At 52.2% G+C, this 20,996-nt stretch overlaps 1 protein-coding gene across 3 annotated transcripts in view; it reads left to right on the top strand.

Annotated features, from left to right (window-relative positions):
- Positions 1–9,971, top strand: part of Usp10 (ubiquitin specific peptidase 10) — a 48,985-nt gene extending 39,014 nt beyond the window's left edge. The window contains exons 8-15 of one of the 3 annotated variants that reach the window (XM_042671443.1): positions 17–120; positions 1,488–1,587; positions 2,427–2,604; positions 4,884–5,049; positions 6,156–6,300; positions 8,506–8,571; positions 8,901–9,092; positions 9,150–9,971. In XM_042671443.1, the coding sequence (XP_042527377.1) occupies positions 17–120; positions 1,488–1,587; positions 2,427–2,604; positions 4,884–5,049; positions 6,156–6,300; positions 8,506–8,571; positions 8,901–9,088 (947 nt within the window). In that variant the 3' untranslated portion in view covers positions 9,089–9,092; positions 9,150–9,971. Of the gene's footprint in view, positions 1–16; positions 121–1,487; positions 1,588–2,426; positions 2,605–4,883; positions 5,050–6,155; positions 6,301–8,505; positions 8,572–8,900 lie in introns of all 3 variants that reach the window. The other 2 variants (XM_042671442.1, XM_042671441.1) reach the window with 2 other exon arrangements.
- The last annotated feature ends 11,025 nt before the right edge of the window (positions 9,972–20,996 follow it).

Raw genomic sequence — 20,996 nt, 5'->3', positions numbered from 1 at the left:
CTTGTTTATCTTGCAGCTCTTGGGGATAAAATCGTGAGGGATATCCGCCCTGGAGCTGCCTTTGAACCCACGTACATTTATAGACTCCTGACGGTTATCAAGTCGAGCCTGTCTGAGAAGGTGTGTGACTGCCAGGTGGAGTTAGAAGGGGTGTGCCACCTTGCACCTCTGCCTCCGTCTCCAGTGTTGGGACCTGTGTTCAGGATGAGACAGACCCATGTTGATGGAGTAGCTGTTGGAGGTGTTTAAAGTGTGTGGTTCTCATCTTACAGTGAGACCGAGCATAAGAGCTCTCAATGTAGTTGGTCACCTGTGATCTGAGCCCTTTCCTGACCGCTCCCCACCAGGTGACTGCAGGAGGCGGGAGGTCAGCTGCTGACTGCTGAGTGTCTGAGGGAGGAGACCGAGCCCTGGGCTGCTGTGCTGACCAGCCAGACATCCTGCTCTTGCTGCTACTTCATTTGAACAAAGAAAGCAAATTTCCCCCCAGTACTGGGTTGCTGGACAAGCACAATTACCACCCCTACTTCTACCTTCTTAGTTTATTTTTTTCAGATAGTTGCCTACTTTTGCCTACGCAGTCCTCAAATCTCAATCCTTCTACCTCTCCTTCCCATGTAGCTGGCACTACAGGAAAACAACAATGTACCCAGCTCAAACAAGTGTTGTTTGTGTGTGTGTGTTTTGGGTTTTGGGTTTTTTTTTTTTTTTGGTTGATCATGGGGCTTGAACTCATGGCCTGGCTGCTATCCTTGAGCTGTTTGGCTTAAGGCTAGCGCTGTACAACTTTGAGCCACAGTACTACTTCGTTTTCTAGAGGTTAATTGGAGATTAACCTGCCTGGCCTGGCTTTGAACCGTGGTCCTCAGATCTCAGCCTCTTGAGTAGTTAGGATGACAGGCGTGAGCCACTGGTGCCTGGAAAGCAGGTTTTAAATAATCTTTCCCTCCCACCTGTCCTTTCTCCCTTTTTTCTCTTCATTTTCTCCTTTTTTCTCTTATGTATAATATGCAGATTTTTTTCTCTTACGTATAATAAAGCAGATTTGAAAAAGCATGCGTAAAACATAAAATTCTTCTTTAGTTCTAGAGAACATTCTTTCTCTGGTCCCCTCCAGGTGCCTGGGGTGTTAGGTGGTAGAGCTGTTGTTGCACCGGGCACTGGGTGGAAGGCGGGTCTTTTTTTTATGGGGGGGTGGGGGGTCCGGTGGTGGTTCCTGAACTCTGGGCCTGGGCGCTGTCCCTCAACTCTTCAGCTCAAGGCTAGCGCTCTACCACTTGAGCCACAGCGCCACTTCTGGCTTTTTGCTTTTGTGGTGCTGAGGAATTGAACGCAGGGCCTCATGCATGCAAGGCAAGCGCTCTACCACTGAGCCACCTTCCCAGCCCCAGAAGGTGGGTCTTAGTGTGCACCTGCCGATCCTGCCGTGGACCCTGCCAGCCAGGCAGGGGGGTTAGGGCTGACGCAGCAATGTCTGACTTCCTCAGGGCAGGCAGGAAGATGCCGAGGAGTACTTAGGCTTCATCCTCAATGGGCTTCACGAGGAGATGCTGAGCCTGAAGACACTCCTCTCACCACACAGCCAAAGTAAGTGGTGGTGCGGTGTGGTGGAATGTGGGGTTGTACCGTGTGCGCGGCAGTTCAGTGCAGCAGACACCCCCCCCCCCCCCCCCGAGGTGGCAGTTCCTCTGTTGATAGGTGCTGCATGCCTGGCGCACACATCAGAGCCATTCCCCAAACTGCTTCTTTCCTCATGGAACGCCTCACTGTCGGCACTGCCTGTCAGATACTCCTGAGAGCGTTGCATTTAGATGAATTCAAGTTTATCGAGGTCCTGGCACAGGGTAGGCAACTGGTCCTGCTAACCACATGCTGGCTTTGGCCGGGAGCACGGCGGATGCCTGTGTAACTATTGGGCACTGCAGCTCTTAGCCAATTGTTGTTTCTTTGTGTATCTGATATATACACTTGGCATGTGTACACTTTTCTGAATGTTGTGCTCACCCCGGCATCTGTTCCACAGAACCCCAGGCCCTAGCTAGGGGGAAGCAGCTAGCGCTCTACAGTACCAGCAGCTTCCTTTCCAGAGCGTCTTCAGATTTCTACATGTGTATTAACATCCTTTTGCTTCCTTGTGGTGTTTTTAAGACAGGGCCTCATCTTACTACACAGCCCAGCCTGGCCCAAGATAGGATCCTGCTTCCTCAGCCTCCCCAAAGGGCTGAGATTATAGGTGTACACCACCGTGCCTGGCCTTTCTAAGACGTGCACATGTGTGCTGTGGTCGATTGCCATGTTTCCCATGTGGAGTACACCCAGACTCCAAGATAGCAGTTGGACATTGGTTTAGGTGTTGACAGAGAAGTTTTGTTTCCATTTTTCCTCTTTGTGTAAACAGTAACTAAAGCAGACTCTCTCCTTTCCAGAAGTGAGGATTTCCAATGGGCCCAGAAGCCAGTTGGTCAATGAGGAGGAGCAGGAGGATCAAGGCGCAGGAAGTGAGGATGAATGGGAGCAGGTGGGTCCCAGGAATAAGACTTCCGTCACCCGCCAGGCCGACTTCATCCAGACGCCAATCACCGGCATTTTTGGAGGACACATCAGGTTTGTGCCATTGGGCTCTGAGGGGTTGCCTTCTGCTAAAGGGGAGGTATGCCTGCTGTTTGCTGGGCACTCTTGGCTTGCCCTTTGCTTGCCTGTAAGAGCGCTCGCTTCCCGCTGCTCCCAGTGCCTGCTGGTGCTCTGCGGGACCACTGCCCAGGGCCCTGCACCATACGTAGCACTCCAGGTGCTAGCTCAGTGTGAGATGGTGAGAAAAGCAAGCTGATTGGTCAGAAGTGTTTGTTCTCTTAGAGAAACGTGTGCACTTGGTTGGGGACATTGCATTTATTATGAATTTGCATGTTTTGTTGTGTACAGATGCTATGAAAGGCAGGTCACTACAGAGAAGCAAGTGCTCATAACTCTTGTCACATTTACCCGTTTGAGTGTGAGTGCAGTGCACTGTCTCCTTCTGTAGTCTTCTAGTTACGTGCGCTCTGATCTACACTCCCATTTCCCTTCCACACCGTGCCCTGGTAGTCCTTGCGTCATTCTGTCTCTGTGTTTGACTTCTTGAATTCCACGTATAGCATGAGCATACGCTATTTTTCCATTTTTTAAATGTCCGTCCACATTGTGGCTAATGGCAATATCCTCCAGTCTGCCTTTTAAAGGTTGAATAGCATTCCACTGTCTGTGCACATCAGTTTCTTTATTCATTTTTCTGAGGATGGACACTTAGGTTGTTCTCATAACTTAACAGTGGTGGTGCATGTATTAGAGGAACTAGAAAGTGAAGTCTCCTGGAGCCGGGGCTGGCTTTGATTGAACTATGGTCCTCAGATCTCAGCATCTGGAGTAGCTAGGATTACAGGTGAGAGCCACCAGCACCTGGCTCAAAATAGAACTCAAGAGGCCCTCGTGATTTCTTCCCCCATTGTCCTTGCCACCCTGGTCATCCTTCTTTGGAACCCAGGGAGCTTGTGTTGCTGGTGCTCGGGAGGATGCTGGCAGTGCTTGTTAACCTTCCTTTCTCAGGGTAAGCTAGTAGCCGGCTCTCCGTGGCGTCTGACCCATGAAGCCTGAGCACCTGTCCACACTCATGTCTGCCGTCGGTACACAAGCTCACTCCAGCTGTAGGACAGAAGCCTTGTTGAGCTCTTGGAATGTTTTCTTGCTGAGGCTAAATGCAAGATGGGCCAAACATAGATTTTTTTTTACCCAGAAAACTTAAGAAAAAGAAAAATGAAATGGAATGGAATACTAGCTAAGAAAACAAAGTTGAATTGGCCTCTCTCTCCCTGGAGCGCTAACTTGTTTTTCTCATCGGGAGGCTGCTCCTCTTCCTTCGGTGTGTCATTCTTTTTTTTTTTTTGGGTCCGGTCATGGGGCCTGAACTCTGGGCCTGGGCCCTGTCCCTCAGCTCTTTTAGCTCAAGGCTAGCACTCTACCACTTGAGCCACAGTGCCACTTCCGGCTTTTTTCTTTTTTGCTTATGTGGTGCTGGGGAATCGAACCCAGGACCTCAGGCATGCAAGGCAAGTGCTCTACCACTGAGCCACCTCCCCAGCCCCCGGTGTGTCATTCTTATAGGGGGAGCGCCATTAAAAATATGCAGTTAACCTTGGAGATTTCCTCGGATTTGGTGAGGAGCTGTGGGGTGGAGAGATTGGCCGGCGAATAATTGAGCCGGGAGGTTAGAGCTGCAGGTTTATGTTCAGAGGATGGCATTCAGCAGGGTTTTTAAAAAAATTAATTAACTAATTAATTATTTTGTGTCAGTCCTGGGGATTGAACTCCGGGCCTGGGTGCTGTCCCTCAGCTCTCCAGCTTAAGGCTCTACCACTTGAGCCACAGCGCCACTTCCAGCTTTTTCTGTTTATGTGGTGCTGAGGAATCGAACCCAGGGCCTTATGAGTGCCGCAAGCACTCTACCACTGAGCCACTTCCCAGCCCCTCAGTAGTTTTTTTTTTTTTTTTTTTTTGGGTCCAGTTGTGGGGCCTGAACTCTGGGCCTGGGCGCTGTCCCTCAGCTCTTCAGCTCAAGGCTAGCGCTCTACCACTGAGCCACAGCGCCACTTCCGGCTTTTTTCTTTTTGCTTATGTGGTGCTAGGGAATCGAACCCAGGGCCTCATGCATTGCAAGGCAAGCACTCTGCCACTGAGCCACCTTCCCAGCCCGTCAGTAGTTATTTTTAAGTTGGCATGTTTTTGGCTTTTCTGTCCTCTGGTCTGAAAGTGATCCTGAATGATCTTATTCCCAGAGTCTATGCTGCTTCTCCTTTGGTTACTTTTAAGGGTGTGGTGTCTTCAACGTTTTTGTTTTTACCCTCGACTCTTAGGTCTGTGGTTTACCAGCAGAGTTCAAAGGAATCTGCCACTTTGCAGCCGTTTTTCACGCTGCAGTTGGACATCCAGTCTGACAAGATCCGCACTGTCCAGGACGCACTGGAAAGCTTGGTGGCCAGAGAGTCCGTCCAAGGCTACACCACGAAAACCAAACAGGAGGTGTGTTCCGGCGCCAAGGCCCCTTGCGGAGGCCCTCGGGGAAGCGTTAGGGGGAGGGGCTGGCCTGGCTTTTCTGGACTGATCATTTGCACGTGTTTAGGATGAAATGGTTGAAACAGTTGTTCCCCACAGTCACTTAGCTGTAATTCCTGTGACACTAGAATGCGCTCCTTCTGGGTCCTCGGCCCCATGTGGTTTCATTCTCTGGCAGCGGCGTTTCCCTGTCCTAGGCTGAGCACTGCCTCAAGGCCCACAGCACTGGCTTCTGCATGTGGACAAGCACCGCTTTGACTAGCTGAATCAGGACTCCAGACACACCTGCTTTGCGCGTGCTTGTAGATCTTCAGGAAGTGCAGACTGAAGGAGTGTGAGACACCTGGTGCTTGCTTAGTCTTCCTGTCCTCACCTTAGAGGAGCACTGGGAGAAGGATAGGGCAGTGCTGAGAGAGTTCCGGCTCCTGCTCTCCTCACCCCGCACTTCCTGATTTCTGTGTGGCCTTAGGGACTGTCCCACGCTCCGTGTCTGAGGTTGTGGCTGTGGGTTCACAAATGTGCTGGGAGGGAGGGAGAACACAGGCCAGCTGGGGCTAGCGCTGCTTCGAGCCGGTACAGTATTCTCGTGAAGTTGGGTTGATCACAGGCAGTGGTGCTTGCAGGTAATGTGTAGTGTGGCGACTGCTGACCCGGGCCGGGGTGGGCTCCAGTGGCAGAGTAACTCCAGGGTAACAGGACAGGCCTGCCCTTGTCCTCAGCTTGGGCTGAGTAAAGATAAAGACCCAGGAGCCCCCAGGGCACCGGCACACACCGGCCTCTCCTGCTTTGCTCGGGCCAAGCCATGCTCTGGGGATCTGCAGAAGTTAGTCCTAATTCTGCACCCTATTTTCTGACTTGCTTCTGTCGGGCAGTTTTTGTTTAAAACTCCCAAGTGGCAGGAGCCAGAGCCAGAAACTTGGCAGCTGGCTTGAGTGAATGAGCAGTACAGTCTGGAGAGGCGGCAGTGGAGTTGTTTGGTGGAGATTTGGGCGAGGCAGCCTCAGTGGGGCTGCGGTGTGGCCCTCCGATGCCTTGAGCAGAAGTGGACGGATGGTGAGCAGGTGTGTTTCCAGGTGGAGATCAGCCGGAGGGTGACTCTGGAAAAGCTGCCCCCTGTCCTCGTGCTGCACCTGAAGCGATTTGTCTACGAGAAGACAGGCGGCTGCCAGAAACTGATCAAGAACATTGACTATCCTGTGGACTTGGAGATCAGTAAAGGTAGCGCTGGGCGCCCGGCTCTGCACAGCACTCACCCGTGGGTCCATCCAGGCGTGTCACAGCTGGGAGGGCAATTCACAGACAGACCCTGTCATCCCGGTGTTTGGGAGTCCCAGCGACCTGGGAAGGCACGAGTAAGAGCCCCAGCCCAGGCCTAAAGTGACACCTAAAAGACAACCAGTGCAGAGGGGCTTGTGCTAGACGGTCCGTCTAGCCAGAGCATGGCCCTGAGGTCAGTCAGTCCCCAGTACTGCTTAAAAAAAAAGAGAGAGACTTTGTCTATCCAGAAGAGCATTGTTTTTCTACAAACCTTTCATGGGTTCTTCATTTTGCCGCAGATACTCCTTTCCCTTAGAGCGAATGCCAGCACCTGTGTAGCTGCTCATGCATGGCAGCACCTGTGTAGCTGCTCATGCGTGGCAGCACCCGTGTAGCTGTTCATGGCAGCACCTGTGTAGCTGCTCATGCATGGCAGCACCTGTGTAGCTGCTCATGCCAGCACCTGTGTAGCTGCTCATGCCAGCACCTGTGTAGCTGTTCATGCCAGCACCTGTGTAGCTGCTCATGCATGGCAGCACCTCATGGCAGCAGGTGCCCTCTGCTGTGTGCACTCAGCCTGGCGCGAGTCTGAGCACCTTCAGTTCCACTCCCAACACAGCTCTCGGCTGACAGCGCAGCTTTCCGTGGCTGTAACGGGCAGCAGTAATGGGGTTCAACCCCATTTGAGAAGCAGAAAGAAGGAACGGTTGAGAATATGTGATGACCATTCTCCCATCGTGTCTGTCAGGAGATCCAGAACGTAGATGCCATCTCAGGCATCTTCACGCCTGCCTCTTCACCCCGTCGTCAGCTGCCTGTCCTGCTCAGGGTGGTTTTTGTTTCCTCTCATCTTTTTTTTCTTTTTGAGACAAGACTCAAAATATAGCCCATAATCTCCACACTTGGCTCTTGTAGGTTTTACAGTTCTGTTTTTGTTTTTGTTTTTTTAATGTTATTAAAAAGGTGATGTACAGGGGCTGGGAAGGTGGCTCAGTGGTAGAGCACTTGCCTTGCATGCATGAGTCCCTGGGTTCGATTCCTCAGCACCACATAAGCAAAAAGAAAAAAAGCCAGAAGTGGCGCTGTGGCTCAAGTGGTAGAGAGCTAGCCTTGAGCTAAATTGCTGGGGGACAGCACCCAGACCCAGAGTTTGGGCCCCATGACTGGACCCCCCCCCCCCAAAAAAAAAAAAAAAGGTGATGTACAAAGAGGTTACAGTTACTTAAGTCAGGTAGAGTACACAAATTGTATAGTTCATTTTCAACATGTCTAGTGAGTACCACTGCTGCTGCATTTGTTCACCCCTTGTCCCTCTATTTCTGTGCCCCTCATTACTCTTCCAAAGATAGATAAATGAACAACAAAACTGAAAAAGCAAAAATAACAGCACAGAGAAAAACCTCTTGTTTCCATTTCCTGGAGTTTTCAGTATCTGTTTTAGGAGCTTGCAGGAGAAACTTCCAGCATCCTATATAATGCTGATGCTTATTTAGCGGGCTGGCTGCCACTCATGTCCATTCTCTCTGTTCTCCCTACATAGCTCCCTTTCTGCTAGGAGCTGAGGAGGTGATTGGCATGTCCTATGTTCTTGCCCTCCAGGTGGCTGACCTAGTGAGACACTGTTCCCCCCCCCCCCCCCCCCTCTCTCTTTTTGGTCTGCCGTGGGGCTTGAACTCTGTGCCTGGGCACTGTCCCTGCGCTCTTCAGCTCAAGGAGAGTGCTCTACTGCTTGAGCCACAGTGCCACTTCTGGTTTTCTGGTAGTTTATTGGAGATAAGAGTCTCACGGACTTTCCTACCCATGCTGGCTTCGAGCCATGATCCTCAGATCTCAGCCTCCTGAGTAGCTAGGATTACAGGTGTGAGCCACCGGTGCCCAGCTCTTTTTTTGTTCCAGTCCGGGAGCTTGAACTCGGCCTGGGCCTTGGCCTTACCCCTTTGCTTTTTTACTCAAGGCTAGAGTCTACTACTTAAGCCATACCTCCACTTCTGGCTTTTTGCTGGCTAATTGGAGGAAAGAGTCTCATGGATTTTCCTGCCTGGGTTGGCTTTGAACCCCAATCCTCAGATTGCTGCCTCCTGAGTAATAGGGTTTTATGCATGAGCCACCAGTGCCCAACCCGATGTTGCTTTTGTTATTCACCCTAAGTGTTGTTTTGTTTTTCAGAACTGCTTTCTCCAGGGGTTAAAAATAAGAATTTTAAATGCCACAGAACGTATAGGCTATTTGCAGGTGAGTAGATTTGTATCTTCCTTCCCCAAAAAGCAGTGGCCATGAGTGCCATTTGCTGTGCCAGACAGCTCAGTGGAACACCACTTACTGCAGCTGGCTTGCTTGCTCTGTAAAGGGATCCCTGGGGAGCTTATAGTTCCTAAACGCATTTGAGAATGTGGGTTTTACCTGAAACCTGGGGCCCCAAAACGGACAGGGTGTCACCTGGGCCCCGAGCTGATCGTGGTGTGAGCACAGCCTCACAAAGGGCTGCTTTGAAGTCTGAGCAAGCGTCAGCCCGAGGCGGGCGGGGGTGTCTTTCATAAAGCCTGCTTGGCACTCTCTTTCAGTGGTCTATCACCATGGCAACAGTGCCACGGGTGGCCATTACACTACGGACGTCTTCCAGATCGGGCTTAATGGCTGGCTGCGCATCGATGACCAGATGGTCAAGGTGATTAACCAGTACCAGGTGGTGAAGCCGACTGCTGAACGCACAGCCTACCTCCTGTATTACCGCCGCGTGGACCTGCTGTGACCCCTGTGTGCATGTGTGTATGTGTGTGTGCACACACATGCCTATGTGTGCACACGGGTGTGTGTGTGTGTGTGTGTGTGTGTGCGTGCGTGCGTGCCTGATGCCGCTTTGTAGGCCATTAACTCTCACTAACTTCCTGCCTTGTAGTGGCTCCTTAGAGAGAAACTTTCTCCCTCTTGCAAAAATGGGCTAGAATGAAGAGGAGATGCTTGGGTTTGTGCAGCCTAGTTTATGTTGACCTCCACCTTCCAAATCAAAATCATTTGGTTGAAACAGACTGTCTTTGATTTAAGAAAATCCACAACAACCGTATTTGTGAATAACGCCGATTCCTGAGATAAAGGAACTCGCATTTGATCCCAGTTTAATTGCTTAGTAGAATAAATCCTGCACCAGCAACACTTGTAAATTTGTGAAAATGAATTTTATCTTTCCTTAAGAAATTAAATTTTTTAATCCATCACACTTCCTTCCCCTACCCTTTAGTTTTTGATAAATGATAAAAATGAGCCAGTTATCAGAGAAGAAATAGTTCTTACTTCAGACAGAAAATAGACAAAAACCCCACTGCTGGCCCCTCACAGGAGAAGTACCGTAATAACCACAGTGAGACTCGCTCACGTGTACCGTGCAGATCAGATACTTGGAGTTTTAAGGTATTAGTGGACGTAGATGGGTGATGGGAACTTTATTGCCACTGAAGGGTTTCAGAATGATGCTTCTGTGTGCCTCCGGTGCCATGCGGCCACAGTGCTGAAGGCTGACGTCTCCCAAGTCTGCTGTCTGCTCCTGACGCCGCGTCCCCAATTGTGCCCAGTGTAGTGATGCCTAGGAACTAAAGTTGTCGCCCATCAATAAAAATCACAAAGTTGGTTTAAAACTGTGTGGTGTCTTGGATGTGAGTGCCGTTCCTGGGGCCCTCGGGGCGATGGTAAGTGCTGCAGTTACCAGCCTGGTGGGCGTGGGCGCTGAGCTGGCGCTGTGCCCAAACGGTCCTTGGCAAAGGAGTCCAGCCCTGTGGGGAAGTGAAGTTGGAGTCCTCAGTTCCCAGAGGGAGATCTCCCTCCTTGGCCTAATGCAGTCAAGGCTGAGTCTCCTTATACTCGAGGCTTGCTGACAGGGCTTCGCAGTACCCCTGCTGCCCTGTCAGCTCCAGCCCGCGCAGGGTGTCTGCCGAGCCCCGGCCGCGCTGCTGCAGCTCGCTCAGGCCCGCTCACTGGGGAGAGCCTTTGCTCAGGCGCTTCCTTTCCCATTTGGTGTTTCTAGTCACTTCTTTGTGGCACCAAAGCTTATTTTGTATAATTCTAGTTCTGGTGTCATGCACATATCCTACTTACCCAGTTGTAATTGTTCTGAATTGGTTGATGAGTCACTCCAAATCAGCTTTGCCTAACTTAGGGGAAGCAGCCCACACCCGCAATACAGCCAAAGATGGAGTAAGCTTCATTCTTTTTTTGGGGGGGGGGGGTGGTGATGGGAGGGGGAAGGCAAAGGAGACAGTCTTGCGATTGTAGCCCAGGCCAGTCTCCACCTTGAAATCCTCCTGCCCCAGCCTCCCAATGCAGGGATGTCAGGCATGTGTCCCCCACCTGGCTAAAACAAGCACCATTTGAAAACAGCACTAGCCAGCTTTTTACACTAGAGCTGGGTCACATCCCTCCCACACTCGTGGCCCATCCCACCCGACCCCAACGCGTCCCAGCTGTGACATGCACTGTTACCCAGTGTCCCTGGGTAGAAGAAGCAGCCTCAGGAGTGTGCTCACCTGGAAGCCAGAACAAAGATGCAGTTACTGGGCATGGGGAAATACCTCCGCAGTGCTCAGATGGGAACACCTTCCTGCTTCTGACCTGATCTGCAGGTGCTGCACTAGTAGTGTGGCAAGCTGTAGTAGGGTGGGGTTGACTGTGGACATCTCTAGAAGGATTGCGAGTCTCACCAGTGGTCAGAGATGAGCTAGATCCATGGTACGTTGGGGCATCTCAGCCAGCCATGTGGTCCCCACACCGTGTAGTTCTTGTGTCCTGTTGTCCAAGCTGGCTCAGCAATGACAGGGTACACCAAGGAGATAACAGCCCAGACTTAAGGATCGCAGCACCTGGTTCCTGAAGTGACCTGGCCCATGGGGAGAAAGTGGGATCATTCTAGCCAGGTGAACTCTGGGCTCCTCCATTCCTGAGGTACTGCACACTGCATTTGTGATTTGTGTCACATTGTCTATTTTGTGTGATCCTCACAGTTCCTGGGCCCTAGGCCAGCTACCTTACACTTGGAACTTGACCCCCATCTTCAGTTTTAGGACTACATGATTTTCCTTCATTCAGTTTGGCATAGCTTTTTGGGCAGCTTCTATGTGAGTGAATGCTAGGTGTAGAGATCAAGGTCTCAGGATTGTTTGCTTATTATGACCTTCATCTGTGCCAAGAAAGCAGTAAGGGCATGGGGTCTCTCTGTCCTATAGGAGTAACATTGACTCCCGGGGTTTTTGGCTTTCATTTATCAGAGGACAACAAGGTTGTGGTCTCCCATGGGGGCTGTGTGAGTGGGAAGTCTGCAGTCAGCAAAGGCATCATTTTGGCAATGATGTCTACACTGCTTGCTGTCTAGTAGCAGAAAGCAGAGTGTAGTCACTTTGACCAAGTTAGCCAGCCTCAGCAGTAGTGTGTGGCAGTCAGCCGATTTGCATGAGCCGATGACAGCTGTGTTATGGAGACAAATGTCATTTGCTCCTTGGTGTCTCTTGGTGTTCAGTCTATCAGCTGAACATTGGGAAGACTTGGGACCCAGGTTCTTCTAGCTTCTTCCGTTCTTGATTTCTAGGAAGCCAGACCCCATCAAAAACTGTGTGGTGGGGTGATGTTCGTGGCCGCTCGGATTGTTTTCCTTTTTGTTGTCCCCTCTGATGCTGGAGTTTTGGGGTTGAACCCTCTTGCGTGGCTTGCTCGCTCAGCTTGCTGTCCTCAGCAGCCACTGGAATCCAGTTCCTCAACCCTAACCCCTGATGTCTGCTGGTTATGCAGACTCTCTTTGTCTTCTGCAGCTTACTCATTCTTTCTTGGAATTTATTTTGAAGTCTGCTCCTGAGTTCTGGAGGTCTCCATGTGCTGAAACCTGGTTTGCAGTTGAGAAGCTCATCTTGGGTATTTGGAGGTGCTTACTTGGCCCAGCAGGCATTGGCTCGCTCAGGGCCCAGGGTACTGGGAGCCGCGCCCCCTACCCCATGTGCACTCCATGTGTGTCCTGGAACCAGGCTGCTCTGGGCCCCTTAGTCCTAATGGCCTCTCTGGAAGACAGGAGACCAGGTGGAGGCAGCTCTCCACCTGGGTTGAAGCCCAATGGCTCGTGTTGGTTGTGGCAGGAAATCCTCAGCCCATTCACCCTGCGTTGCATCAAGGAGTACCCTTGCTTAGGCTGTGCAAACCAGCCTGAGATCCGCCGGCAGCTGACGGAGCAGACAGGCCTGGCGGCCTGCATCTTTTCCATGGAACGAATGGGCTTGGCTGGCGGGGATCCAGGCCAGCCTCTAAGTGGTAGGTGCCTGTCCCTGCCACGCTGTGGTTTGGAAAATACTATGAGAAGCAGAGTGGCCACCATGAGTCTGCAAGATCATGTGGTTTGTGTTTGCCTTGGGCACCCACGATCTAAACTGCCGCTGCACTGGGACACCAGTGGTACACTGACCTACTTGTGTGGGGGCGGAGGGATGCTGCTGTTTGTGGGAGAGTAGCTCTGGCTCTGTGAGCTGGTACCAGACTGGGCACCCCTGGGCCTGCCCCACTGTTGAGGATGACAGCCTGGTGTTTCCAGCCACCCACTGCTGACCAAGCCCTAGGGTGCAGCCATAGATCATTTTTAGTTGGAAACTGGCTATCGGTGGTCTGCTGTAATCTGTACGTTCTGTCTCTGAGCTTTTTCTGCACGGTGTGGAGTGCCCGCCAGGAGTGTGTTTGTTCTCCATGCTGAGTAACTTTCCACTGTGTGAACAGACCGCAGTGCATCTGTGTGCAGCGTGTGCATGGACAGGCTGGCTTCCCGCCGGGCTGCTCTGAGTTCCGGGGGAGGGGCACGTGCTCAGGAATGGATGTGTGTGTGTGTGTGTGTGAGTGTGCCAGGGAGGAGGCCTCGGCCCGAGGAGACATCGCCACGCTCTGCCCAGGCGAGCTAGGTGCCAGCTTGCTGCAGGCATGGGTTTTGGGGGTCACTCATCGCATGCTGACATTCACCCTCAAAATACACCCAGAACCTGCTACTCCTGCAACTGCATCTCCACGAGTTCAGGCCCGATGGCCAGCCCCCACTCTGACCCTTGCATCCCTTCTTGGTGACACTATTGTCCGCGGTAATCCTGGGCTAGGCTGGGCCAGTAGCTCAACTCCTGTTCCCCAAAAGGCTGGGTAGGGACAGGGTTAGTTCCAGCCTCGGGTGACCAGCAGTGGGGTGAGTCACATGTTTTGCCTGTGCTGGCATGCCATGATTTGTCCCCACGGCCCTTCTGTGAGGGGTGCAGGGCTGGAGGTGTGTTCTGTTGCTCTGAGTGGCAGGGGTCAGCACGGGACCCCCAGTTCCCGGGGGCCTGCCCTCTGGCTGCCACCGCCCCGCCCCAGCCCACCACGGGCCAGCTGGCCCCTCGTGCTTCTCCAGCCTTTCCAGAAGGCTCCCGTTTCAGTGACAAGCCTCCCACCTGCAGACTAGGTCACATTACTTCCTTGTTTTCTTTCTTTTTTTCTTTTTTTGGGGTCCGGTCATGGGGCCTGAACTCTGGGCTGGGCGCTGTCCCTCAGCTCTTCAGCTCAAGGCTAGCGCTCTACCACTTGAGCCACAGCGCTACTTCCGGCTTTTTTCTTTTTACTTATGTGGTGCTGAGGAATCGAACCCAGGGCCTCAGGCATGCAAGGCAAGCGCTCTACCACTGAGCCACCTTCCCAGCCCCGCTTGTTTTCTTTTTGTTATTGTTGTGGGGGTTTTTTGTTTTTGTTTTTTCTTTTGGAGCTGGTCCTGGGGCTTGAAATCAGGGACTGGACACTGTTCTCTGAGCTTTTTTGCTCAAGGCTAGCCCTCTACCACTTCATAACGCTACTTGTGGTTGCTTTTTTTGTTTGTTGGTCATGGGGCTTGAACTACTGGGGGCCTGGGTGCTTTCCCTCAGCTCTTCAGCTCAAGGTGAGCACTCTACCACTTGAACTACAACACTGCTTCTGATGGTTCATTGGAGGTAAGAGTTTCACGGACTTTCCTGCCCAGGCCGGCTTTGAATTGTGATCCTCAGATCTCAGCTTCCTGAGTACCTAGGATGACAGGTGTGAGCCATTGGCACCCAAGCTGCTTTGTTTTTTGTTTATTGAGACAGGGTCTCACTATGTAGGCCAGGCTGGCCCCAAACTCTCCATCCTCTTGAGTGCTGGGATTACAGGTGTGAGCCACCACACCTGACTCAGCTGGTTGTTTTCCATCTCCATGTCTGTTTATCCCGTGTTTTCTACAGTGGGCATTTTTCACTTTGTGAATCTACAACTCTTGTCCCTACGGGTGCATGCCCAGGCGTGGCTGGCGCAGCCTCCCACGCCTGCCCTCCTCTGGGGAAGGCAGGGCTGCAGATCTCCGAGGCTGAGGTTTGGCCACAGGTCAGTCTTCATGGTCATCACGGAGGAGCATGTCAGCCAAGTCTGTGCCCTCTGGAGCTCCCATCGCCGAGGTGCAGGGTCTGCCCCGCCTGTGGCCTGCAGAGCAGAGACTTGGGCACCGGGTGCCATTCCATTCAGATGAGCTAGCACAAACACATCCTAAACCTAAGGATTATGTTCTTTCTGGAATACTTCTGTGTTTCCTGCTTCAGGGAAAGTATGTCTGGGAGCACATGTTGGGGTTTTATCAAACACTTCATTTTCCCAGCCTCCAGAATTGTAGCCTGAATTCAAATTGATATTTAATAACTGTGTCCATGGGCTTCGTCTGTTACACTCCTGGAAGTGGCCGAAGCCCTCTGTCCTGAGAGTTTGTGGGGTGCGTGTGGGCTCTGGGATGGCCAGGGGTCCATCTGTGGCAGGCTGTCTACCACACATAACCTTTTTGTGTCCAGAAATAGCTCCAGTCCTCGGCTAACCGTTACCAGAACCCCTCTGTTCACTCATCAAACGTATTGAATGCCAACTATGCCAGTGTTAGGCTTGGGGCATGGGGAGCCCGCAAATCAAGAGGTGGAATTTTGATCACTCCTGTCTCAAATAGCTCCTGGCCAGGGGGAGGAGGCCAGGCTGGGGCCGGGGCCTTCCGGTCCCCACTGTCAGCCAGGGCAGGGGCAGGGCAGGAAGCATCACATCTGCTTGCTTAAGGCCCTGTGCCTTTCCATCTCAGTATGGGTAGAAACTCACACTGGAGTTTGGACTTAACCTATACATTTGTCTTAACCCTATATATCAGTTTGGGAGAATTCATAAGGGAGTTGGGTTTTTCAGCCCATGAACAGTTATTCATTTATTTTTCCAGGTATTTGTCTCTTCTGATATCTCCCTCTCCCTCCCCCTCTTCCCTCCCCCTCTCCCTGCCCTCTCCCTCCTCTCACACCTCCCCCCAGTCTTGCTCACTCTCAGTGGTGCTGGATGCTCTCCTACCTAGGCCCTTCTTTATTTTTATTTTTTTCCCTGTAAATCCAAACTGAGCTCACCGGGACTGTCTGGCTGCTGTCCTTCCAGGCTGCCTGAGCCCCCTTCCTGCAGCCAGGCCCCTCCACAGCCGCAGAGCACGCGTGCCCCATTTGTTTGCTTGTTTGTTTGTTTGTTTGGGTCCGGTCGTGGGACCTGAAGTCTGGGCGCTGTCCCTCAGCTCTTCAGCTCAAGACTAGCGCTCTACCACTTGAGCTACAGCGCCACTTCCGGCTTTTTTATTTTTGCTTATGTGGTGCTGAGGAATTGAACCCAGGGCTTCAGCCATGCAAGGCAAGCGCTCTACCACTGAGCCACCTTCCCAGCCCCCGCCTGCCCCATTTGTGATGTGATGTGGGAACCACAGCCCTACCAGGCACCTGCTTGGTCTCCCCTTGTCCGGCTCCCCTGCCCCCCCCCCCCAACAAGGAGGAGGGGCTGGGACTGGTATGGCGGTAAGAACATTCAGCTGGGGCTGGGATTTGTTAGGTTTGGGCCTACTTGGGTTTGGGAGCTATCATCAGTGATGTGTGGGTTTCTTTGGTGATATTGGAGTCTTTTGCCAGGCAGTATGCTTACCTCTTCAGCCCAGTGTTTGGTTATTGGCTTTTAATCAGGGTTGGGAGTGTGTCTTAGCTGTAGAGCACCTGCTTAGCCAGTGTGGGGTTCAGAGTTCAACTCCTCACTTTTTGAGAATACATAGAGTTGGGTTAAGTTCATGCATTGACTTTGTGTCTGGAGATCTCACCCCAATCAGCCATGCCTTTCTGCTCGGGGGGGGGGGGGGGGGGTGGGGGGGGTGGGGGGGGGTGGAGTGTGAGTCCATGCCCTGCCCCCACCCCCATTTCCAGGCTTTCCCAGGGCCCTGCACAGGGATCTGAACCCAGGTAAATGGCGTTCCTGGCACTTTCCCCTGCATCACGGAACCCAAGGACAGGCTGAGCCGCCGCCCGCCCCCGTGACGCCGCTGCCTGCTGGGAAATGTTAGTGTGGAGCAGTCACCCTGGCGAGCTCTGTGGGTTAGTGTGCTGTTTTGTTTAGGAATTCTGGGAAGCCAGAATTCCTGCGTCGGGAGCTGCCACCCCACTCCCCAAGGGCCCGATCTTTCTGAGCGTGAGCTGGAGCTCCCTGTGGGAACCCTCTGGCCAGCGCCTGACGCAGGGGCCCACGTCCCAGGGCCCCTGTAGCACATGACGGGGGGGGTGGGGCCTGGGGGCGGGGGGGGGGGTGAGACTCCCAGCTCCCCGTGACGCTGTGGGGATTTACAGAGCCAGGCTGGGGTGCACCCGATGCCCCCTCCCTGCTAGGCCCGCTTGCTGATGGAGCAGCAGGCTTGTCTTCTGCTGCAAGATCGGGGCTGGGGGCCATCTGCCCTCGGCTTCCAAGCAGGCGCCCTGGGCGCTGAGCAGTCTATACCACTTGAGCCACAGTTCCACTTCTGGAACTTCTGGGTTTTTGGTGGTTCATTGGTGATAAGAGTCTCATGGACCTTCCTGCCCGGGCTGGCTTGGAATCATGATCCTCAGATCTCAGCCTCCTGAGTAACTAGGATGACCGGTGTGAGCCACCAGTGGCCAGCTGTTTCTACTTAGTCTGAGCAGTGACTTCCTCCATGAGCCACGTAGAAAGCCGGTGTATGTGGTGTTGCCCGGAGAGCTTGGCATGTGTCTGGCCTGCTGGGGGAGGCGGCAGCAGAGCCGCCCTGACCCTGCTTGGGTGCCAGGTGGAAGCTGCCATCTGTCCTTCTGTACCTTCGTCTCCAGGTTGGCCATCAGCTTTTTATAAATGCTGCTTGTGGGACAGGGCAGAGGGCCAGTCCTTGCTTGCAAAAAGGACTTGGTTTTGAGTCGGGAATGGAAATTTAATCAAGGCAAATGCTGCCTGTCAAGATGATCATACAGACTTTCTTGCGAACTATGATGATATTTTTAGAAACTTAATCTTGAGATACGTGTAGATTTTTACAACGTTTTGTCCTTCCCCCTCCTTCCCACTCCTTCTTCATCCCTTTCCCACTGCCCTCCCCTTCTCTTCCCTTCAGTGGTGTGGATTGAGCCCAAGGCTTCACCTCTTACCTTTTACCTCCGGGCCACACCCATGACCCCGGTTCATGGAAGGATTTCCACATCTGTTTTTCAGAGAGAGCTGTCTGCTTTGATCTTTCCCACCTGGCCATGGGGGCTGTCTGTCTTCACCACCTTCCTCCTGCTCCCTGAGGCTTGCTCAGGGTGGGCGTGATCTCTTCCTTATCAAGGGGAGTCTTCCTGTAAGACCCTTTCTAGGAAAGTCTTTATCTTGGGCCTGTGCTGGCGTGGGTGTTCTGATGTAAAAGATTATCTAGGCTTAAGTGATTCAGCTTTCCAGTGAAAATGTTCACAGAATTTCTTATCTGTCTCTTCCTCAGTGCTGGGGATTGAGTCCCAGGCCTGGTGTGCGTTGTAGGATCAGGATATCACAGATCCGCCTGCCCCAGCCCCACACATTTTACCTCTGGTCATCTGTGTGGATGATGCATCCAGTGATCAGAAAAGCAGCTTTTGATTGTTTCCATTTCATGACTTTCTTTGCTATTTTCTTACTGTAGACTTAATTTGTTCTTTCTCTCTAATGTTGTTGTTTGTGAGGTGGGGACTCCATACGTCCCCCAGGCTGGTCCAGACGCTAGCCCAAGCCCCAGTGTGTGGTGCGGCCTTGCCCAGCCCCCTGCCCCGTCTTCCAGTGGAAACTCGAAACAGTGACTTGGAAACTCCCTCCTGCTCAGATATATTCACCTCCCTGCGTCTATTTAGCCTGGCCCCACACCTTTTGCTTATTAGCACATCTTCATTTTCATTTAGCTAAAATACTTTCTATTTTGCCCTGTGGTTTCTTCATCTGCCTCTGGGTTGTTTAGAATTATTTCAAATGTTTGTAGATTTTTGAGATATTTTTCTTTTACTGAATTTTTTTCTTTTCTTTACAGTTTAATTCCACTGCAGATAGGGAACATACTTTGTAGGATTTCAGTCTTTGATGATTTACTGAGCTATGTTTGGGGACTGAGATTATGGTCCATCCGTTCTGAGCAACGTGGCCCCAATGTACAAGGTTCGAGCCCCAGGACCCTTGGGTGGAGGAAGAGTAGCAGAGGACTCCAGAGTACAATGGGTAGGTGTTCCTTGTTGAGTGCCCATTCAGATGCATGTCCTGGCAACAGTGAGACCAGTTGGATTCCTGATTTGGGTCAGAAATGGGGCCGGGGTGGGGGGGCATACTTATGGATGTTTAGCCATCCTGGTTGGAATGTACCTGTTTTATTTTCAGATAAAACCACAGAGGCCCATCCTTGGAGAGAGGGATGTAACTATTGGCTTTGTGTGTTTAGGGCTTGCTGGGAAAGGACGCAGGAGAAACTACTTGGAGTTATAGTCACTCCGATGGCTGCAGGCATGTGAACACTGCACTGCATGCTAGCTCCGTGACTTTCATGCATTCTGTTGTGGCTGGGTAGAATGTTCTGGAAGTGTCATAGGTGTGACCTTGTTTAAGCTGTCTCTAACCTTACTGGTTTTCTGTCTACTCGTCATAGTAGTTAGAATCAGGAGAGTGCTGACACCTCCAGCTAGTTTGGACTTGTTGAGGTCTTCTTTCAGTTCTTCAGTTTTGCTTTTTGTCTTTAAAGCCCTGTTATGAGGCATATCACTAATTTAGGAGTTTCTGTGCTCTTGATGAGGTTGGCTTTCGCTTATTAGGATGGGCCCTGCTGATCCCTGTGTGTGTGCACACCTGCTGTCCCAGCTCTCGGGAAGGGGAAGCAGGAGAATCCCAAGTTCAAGGCTAGCCAGGGAGCTTGCCGCCCAGTGCTTATGTGGTGGCTAGTCCAGCCCTTGGTTGGCTCGTGAGTCAACCGGATGTTAGAAAGGCTGACAGCAAACCAGCCCTGTATGCAGAGCTTTACCTACTGCAGTTCATCCAGCAGCAACGGGAAGCTGACCTAATGGTCAGCTCTATTGTAGCAGATCACATGAGGCCCAGTGGTTTGAAACAGTTGCTAGAATTCCAGGTATCAGGGCGAGATCTGAGCCTCAGGGAGGCCATTGTTGCGTGCCTTCTGCCTTCCCGTCCCCATCTTTGCTTCCTCCCAGATGAACTTAACAGTGAGCTATTTCACAAGTCCTGCTGTGTAATGGTGAGTTATTTCACAAGGCGTGTGGTGATGCTGTGGTACAGAGTACGTTTGACCTGTGTATCTCCGATGATGCACCTACTTACAGGATAGGCTGACTTAACACAAAATAATTCACACTATAAAAACAGAAGAGAAGGAAGTGGCACTGTAGCTCAAGTGGTAGAGCGCTCGCCTTGAGCTGAAGAGTTGAGGGACAGCGCCCAGGCCCAGAGTTCAAGCCCCACGACCGACCAAAAAAAAAAAAAAAGAGTCTCACAAAGACATCTTACCAGGAAAAACAGAAGAGAGCCAGAAGATGCTGCTGGGAGACCAGTACCTCCTGCCATGTCCATGCCTTCAGAGAGCTCAGTACCACCTGCCACGTCCATGCCCCCACAGAGAGCTCAGTACCACCTGCCACGTCCATGCCTTCAGAGAGAGCTCAGTACCACATGCCACGTCCATGCCTTCAGAGAGCTCAGTACCACCTGCCACGTCCATGCCTTCAGAGAGAGCTCAGTACCACCTGCCACGTCCATGCCTTCACAGAGAGCTCAGTACCACCTGCCACGTCCATGCCTTCACAGAGAGCTCAGTACCACCTGCCACGTCCATGCCTTCAGAGAGAGCTCAGTACCACCTGCCACGTCCATGCCTTCACAGAGAGCTCAGTACCACCTGCCACATCCATGCCTTCACAGAGAGCTCAGTACCACCTGCCACGTCCATGCCTTCAGAGAGAGCTCAGTACCACATGCCACGTCCATGCCTTCAGAGAGCTCAGTACCACCTGCCACGTCCATGCCTTCAGAGAGAGCTCAGTACCACCTGCCACATCCATGCCTTCACAGAGAGCTCAGTACCACCTGCCACGTCCATGCCTTCACAGAGAGCTCAGTACCACCTGCCACGTCCATGCCTTCAGAGAGAGCTCAGTACCACATGCCACGTCCATGCCTTCACAGAGAGCTCAGTACCACCTGCCACATCCATGCCTTCACAGAGAGCTCAGTACCACCTGCCACGTCCATGCCTTCACAGAGAGCTCAGTACCACCTGCCACGTCCGTGCCTTCAGAGAGAGCTCAGTACCACATGCCACGTCCATGCCTTCAGAGAGCTCA

This window comes from Dipodomys spectabilis, unplaced genomic scaffold, assembly GCF_019054845.1.
Source record: "Dipodomys spectabilis isolate Male_0828 unplaced genomic scaffold, ASM1905484v1 ptg000628l, whole genome shotgun sequence".
Lineage (NCBI taxonomy): Eukaryota > Metazoa > Chordata > Mammalia > Rodentia > Heteromyidae > Dipodomys > Dipodomys spectabilis.
This window is presented reverse-complemented; position numbering and strand designations above follow the sequence as displayed.